Source organism: Glycine max, chromosome 8 (assembly GCF_000004515.6).
Source record: "Glycine max cultivar Williams 82 chromosome 8, Glycine_max_v4.0, whole genome shotgun sequence".
Taxonomy (NCBI): domain Eukaryota; kingdom Viridiplantae; phylum Streptophyta; class Magnoliopsida; order Fabales; family Fabaceae; genus Glycine; species Glycine max.
Window position 1 is genome coordinate 43,730,101 of NC_038244.2, and position 6,000 is coordinate 43,736,100.

The window sequence follows — 6,000 nt, forward strand, 5'->3', positions numbered from 1 at the left end:
AGTCCAGTAGCTTATATAAGCTGTCCAATTTTTTTTTTAATTTCATAATATATATTTTAATATAAAATTAGTATCTTATGTACAAAGTATATATTTATTTTATATAATTAAAATTTATAATAAATAAATATTTTTAAATGTATAAATTATATTTTTTTTAATTCTTACATTGAAACTGAGAAAAAATATAAATTATATTTTTAAATGTATAAATAAATCTTTTTTCATTCCAACAAGGTTTTTAAGTTTATTAAAAAGAAGAGTTCTTAGAACTCGTTTGTCTTGAGTAAAACGGTTCTATTAAATTGATTTTGAATAGTTAAATATAATTAAAATATCTATCTGAATAATTTTAATTACGCAGTTTTTTTTATTATTAAAACATCCTAATTGCATAAGAACTAGAATAAAACCGGGAATTAGTTCTAACCAAGATTGTGGACGAAACTTATTAACGAATAAATAGAGAAAAATTATAAACAAAAGCTATTTCAACTTTATTTGGTATGCAACTTTCTCTGTAAGAAAGTTTTTATTTTAAAACCTAACAAGTCTACCTTTGAAGTTGCAAATAGTTTCTATTTAGGAGATTTGCAAATGCACTTGTTTGAGTTTAGTTTCTATGCAGCCAGTATAATTTGTTTTTACACAATTAACCAATCAGAAGTTTGAAATTTTGTTTAAATAAGATTTTACCCATTTTGGTGTTTTTAAATAGTCTTTTTTTATATAAAATAAATAAATACAATAAAACCAAGAAGTTATAATAAACTAATAACTTGTCACTTTCTTCTCCGTCGAAAAAGAAATGTTCTTATTTTGTCTCAATCAACCCTGTCAAATACTATACCCTAGAATATCTCTCTTAATCCTCTTTTGGGAAAATTATCAAGCACAAAACATTACTTAGAAATGCAATTTTTGAATGATTAGCACTTTTTGTCGACAACTATCAAAAAGATTTTAGCTTTGAGAATAGAAATATTTGAGTTTATTTAATCAAGAAACAAGAAATCAAACCTAGGCCAATATCATTTTCCGTAGACCCAACTTCACAAAAGTAACGTTGTTATGTACAAGTTGTGTGATTAATGATTATGATGTCCAAAATTCAGTTGAAGATAAAAGGGTTAAGACAAATCCTAATCCATAAGATAAGGTGAAAGCATGGCCACACATGTTTCATTTGAAGATCCAAATCTCAATTCTTATTAGGATGGAATCCCATGAAAGTAACAAGCAGAATGCTAAATTGCCATAAAAGTTGCTAGTGATAAGCATAATAAGCTACATAAAAATAAACAGTTATATAAACAAAAAAAGTTTCTATATTGAGTCATACCCACTAGTCGCATGCAACCAATCAACTTTGTTCTATGCTATTCAACAACAGTTATGTTATTTTCACCAAACAGTTGCTACAACAACACATAGGATGTAAGAATTGACTAATCTTGAAAATCAAGAGCATGCAATTGACTTCAATAACAGACCAAATGCAAAGTTGTATGACAAAAGTGTGACAAAAACTAATAAAACTGTTCAACAACTTAATTATTTGATGGGGATCCTACATGGGCATCCCACTCATGTTTCACACTTGATAAATCAAACTGAACCTCGCTTACAATTTGATCAGAGTTACATATACCATAGAAAAAAAAAAGAAAAAGATGGTGACAAGAACCAACACTTTTGCATGCCAAGCATTACAGTGGCAAAAGAAAGAAGAAATTCAAAAATTAATAATCTGACATTAAAACAACTAACACAGAGCGCCTCTCCGGAGATGTACTATTACACTATCATGGAACAAATCTTCCTGAGTATATCCCGCAAATCTGATTTTACACCTCAATCCAATTCCAAGAAAGGAACCTAAGTCTTGAAAAATGAAGAGGACCAAAACAAGGAGGGGGAAAAAAAAAACAAGCCTTACACAAAATCACTTGTAACTGCTTTGTCTTTGAATATGTATAATTCAAATGAAAGAAGAAAGAACACCGTTAGCTATATATGTCGAATTTCCTTATGAGCTGTATCTCTTAGGTGATGGAGATGTATGAATTCACAATACCTCATTAACCTTTAACCAGTTTTCCTTGATCTACTGCTACCATGAGCTTTCCAACTATCATATCTCCTAGGCAGCAATTCCTGAAAGCAAGGGGATTCAGTAAAAGAAAATCAGTAGCTGGCAATAAAGTTAACTATGAACATCATAAAAATATAAAGAACATGCTAAATAGTCAACCAATTAACAAGAATATAATACGCAGAGGATAACCAATAACAAACTCGTTCTTGACAATAATCAAAGGTGTACTGATTCTAGATGAGAACATATAAATGAGTAGAATGATTCAAGTTTTTGGTCTTTGATCATTATAAATTTAAATACTTCAAGAGAATAAGTATCTAATAACACAGAAATGTAACACCTTTCTGTGCCTATTTCGTGATAATATAATCATTCATAGTATTCAACTTGAGATTGTGGACTCTTTTTTTTATAAGCAAAATATTTCATTATAAAAGATGCTTAAATTGAGCACAAGTTGTGCCCAACTCAAGACACCAAAGCATTTAAGATACACCAAGTCGCATGAGACCCAACTACAAGCTAAAAACCACCTAACAGTTTCAAGTTAATATAACGGTCTAGTTTGGATAAACCTCTCAATAAATACTAATAGGAGAAGAAAATAAGATAAAATGAATATTTTCGCAACACAAGTTAAAATTAACTTATGCACTTCAACTTTATAAAAGCTCTAAGCGTCATCTCTATCCACATTTAAGCATCTTTCAGGTTAATATAATAGTCCAATTTGGATAAACTTCTTAATAAGTACTTAACTACCTATAGGAGAAGAAAATTTGAAGGTAAAATGAAGCTTCTATCATAGGTTTATAGAAGCTCTCGTCCGAGTTCTCCAAAAAACTAACATGCATAGGTTGATTTTAACTAGTGAAAAAAGTTTGATTCATTTTTAAAAATTTCTTCTTATATAAGCGTTTATTGAGAAATTTATCCAAACTGACCCAATATAACTTACAAATAGAATCAAAGTCGAATAAATTTAAATGAAATGATAACGAAACCTACACATAAGTACAGGAAGTTGCAAGGAATATTTCTACTTGGATTGCAGTAAACACTCGTGAGAATGCTCAAGAATCTGAAGATATAAAATTAGAAGACATGCATAACAAAAGTCAGAAACCAAGAAGTATTCAGCATAAGTAAAAGAACACATTAACAAAGCAGCCATGATAATTTCATCAATATATCACAGTTAAAAATATATTGGTCTTAAGCTTAAAGACAAGTGTAAAGAAAACGAGTCAATAAAGATCTCCTTTCCAAGTTCCTTCAGAAAAATTCATCTTCAGAAGCATAGAAACACATCATTGGAAATCAAAAGCAAACAAATTATAAAAAATAATCTGATTTTCTTTCGAGACAAGAATGTAGCTTAAAATCTTACCTCTATTAGGTTGTCTACTAGTAACATTGTAGTTTCCAATATAACCCTCAGAACTCTTTACTGGGTCATCTGAAGCTATACCACCAAGACCATAACCAAATGAGCCAGAACCATCAATCTCAGACGCAGCAGAACGCCAAGCAGAGTCATTGTAAACCGAGCCACTGCCACTGCGGTACAAGTCCCCATAGGATCCTTCATAACCACCAGTTGACACATTAAATGAAGAGGATGGAGCCACACCAGTACTGCTGTTTCTTCCATACCCTCCCCCACCTAATCCAAAGCTGCTATCTGCACCTTCATAAACATTATTCCCAGAAGCATAGCCAGAAGCAGCCCCTCCACCCTGAGCTGAAATGGATGGACCCCAACCTGTGCCACTATTTCCAATTGAAACACCAAAAGCACCACTTCCAGATCCTAAGAAAGGACTTGGGCTCACAGGGTTATTGGCATTATTGATGCCCCCATTTCCCCATACATTTCGAGAAGGTGAGTTCATAAGAGAATTGCTTCTCCCATTACCCCCACTATAGCCTATAGGAGTGGTATATCTGCCAGAGTTGCCACTGTAGAAAGGACTAAATATTCGACCATAACCTACATTGCTCCCATAATTGGAAGTCCCTCCAAAGTTTGGGCTCAATCCTGAATCCAAATTCACTCCCATTCCATAACCAGTGTTGCCAAAAGGAGTAAGCCCACTTCTACCACTAGTAAGAGGACTAAACCTACCGTCCATCCTGACTCCATATCCTCCTATTGGACTCATATTATAACCCTGAGCATAACTGTTTAGGTAGTTACTGGCCCTAGTCAAACCATAGTTATATCCTATCAATGGGCTTCGGCTGGGACCAGGGGAAAGTTCTTTGGGAACTGCCCTCTTCACCTCAACCATCTTTCCATTGAGTTCATGAAAAGTTTTGTAAAGAACTCTATCCACAGCTTCTTCAGAATCATAAGTGATGAAGCCAAAACCTCTTGGCCTCTGTGTATTATGATCATACATAACTACAACATCAGTAATTGTACCAAACTGATCAAAATACGTCTTAAAATCACTTTCAGTGATAGTTGATGGTAAACCACCAACAAAAATCTTTTTTGTGCGTCCAGGACCGGGAGACACATGTGCACTACCAGATTGCCTATTAATGTTTTGCTGATCATCCCTAGGAACAGCTTTCTTTGCTTCAACCTGAAATTTAAGAGAACATCAAACAGATCAAAATCTGCAACCCATTTCCACTTTCTTATTTTATACACTAAAAAGGGCCGAGTTTGATCCAATGTACATATGAAAGTGAATAGCACCAAAAGCGAAAATGATTCTTTGATCATCAACAAAGTAGAAAATCTAAGCATGGGAGACAATGATCTCTATTTTGAACAAAAGTTTAGCTAGATTCCATTACAGATCAGCTAAAACACAAAGTATTGACACAATGCCAAGTATCTATATAGAAACAACTCACTGTGCGGCCATCAATTATGTGCTTATCCATAATGACTCTCTCAGCAACAGAAGGATCACCAAAGACAACAAAACCAAAGCCGCGAGCGCGACCGGTTACTCGATCCCTCATGATCACAGTCTCTATCACCTCCCCATATTTCCCAAAATATTCCTTTAGACGTTCCTCATCAGTGTCCCAAGATATTCCCCCAATGAAGAGCTTGCCAAGATCCGATTCCATCTGTTCCAACACCAACCATCACCAATAGACCATCAATCACCAATTCCAAATTTCCAATATTGAGATTGAACAAAATTCAAAACGGACACACATTTTGAGTCAAAATTTTCATCTCAAAGCACAAAAAAATTCACAATTCAATAATCCATATCCAAATCACTGAATGATAGCCAAAATTCAAGCCATGGAATCAATCTAAATGCACAGTTTTCAATATAAACAGATAAATCTAACCTTTCTACCAAAGCAAAAACCGATCAGAAATGCAGATGAGAAGAAAAGACACACCTTATCTCAAAATTCAGACAGAACCCAGTTGTTGCTTCGATCAGACACGAAGTGGGTTTTGTCAAATTCGATCTAGCAGCATCGGATCTTCCGAGCATCAATCAAAACCCGAACCAGAAAATCTAATCTCAACACCCCATCAAGGAAAAAGAACAAGGAACTAGATCAGACAACAAAATTCAAAAACTTTACGAGAGATCGGTGAAAGTAGGAGCAACCCAGATGAGAAAAATTTACCATTTGATGATGGAGATGGCGAAAAAATCACGGGCTTGTGAAAAAATGCTTCAATGGGAGGAAGAGGAAAAGAACAAACTGGGAATGGAAACAGAGGATGTGCTCACCATCATCCTCTATCTATTCTCTCTCTTGCTTTTTTAATTTGTTTTTCTTTTTTTAAAATCTCTTGTTCTTGGTTATTCCACTTCCTTAATCTAAATGTAAGGAAAAGGAATTTGTAGCTAACATATGGAGAGACATTATTATATATAAATAGAGAGAGAGACTGCAAATCCTCT

At 33.7% G+C, this 6,000-nt stretch overlaps 1 protein-coding gene across 2 annotated transcripts; it reads right to left on the reverse strand.

Moving 5' to 3' along the window:
* Positions 1 to 1,509: 1,509 nt before the first annotated feature.
* LOC100805131 (heterogeneous nuclear ribonucleoprotein 1) lies at positions 1,510 to 6,000 on the reverse strand. 2 transcript variants are annotated; one of them, XR_415733.4, is made up of 6 exons: positions 5,720 to 5,943; positions 5,483 to 5,604; positions 4,973 to 5,194; positions 3,492 to 4,695; positions 3,110 to 3,182; positions 2,078 to 2,157 (listed from the first exon to the last, which is right to left on the reverse strand). XR_415733.4 is itself a non-coding variant. In XM_006586055.4 (5 exons), exons 3-5 carry the CDS (start codon positions 5,192 to 5,194, stop codon positions 2,144 to 2,146), a joined length of 1,440 nt encoding a protein of 479 aa, XP_006586118.1. In that variant the 5' UTR covers positions 5,483 to 5,604; positions 5,720 to 6,000; the 3' UTR covers positions 1,510 to 2,143. The 2 variants fall into 2 exon arrangements, 1 of the variants encoding a protein (XP_006586118.1); XM_006586055.4 differs by lacking the exon at positions 3,110 to 3,182 and having other exon boundaries at positions 1,510 to 2,157; positions 5,720 to 6,000.

Excerpts from the sequence above, each read along its gene's own strand:
- LOC100805131 (XM_006586055.4), bottom strand. The coding sequence starts at position 5,194 with ATGGAATCGGATCTTGGCAAGCTCTTCATTGGGGGAATATCTTGGGAC. Across the intron at positions 4,696-4,972 it reads ACATAATTGATGGCCGCACA|GTTGAAGCAAAGAAAGCTGT; the intron begins GTGAGTTGTTTC and ends CTTAAATTTCAG.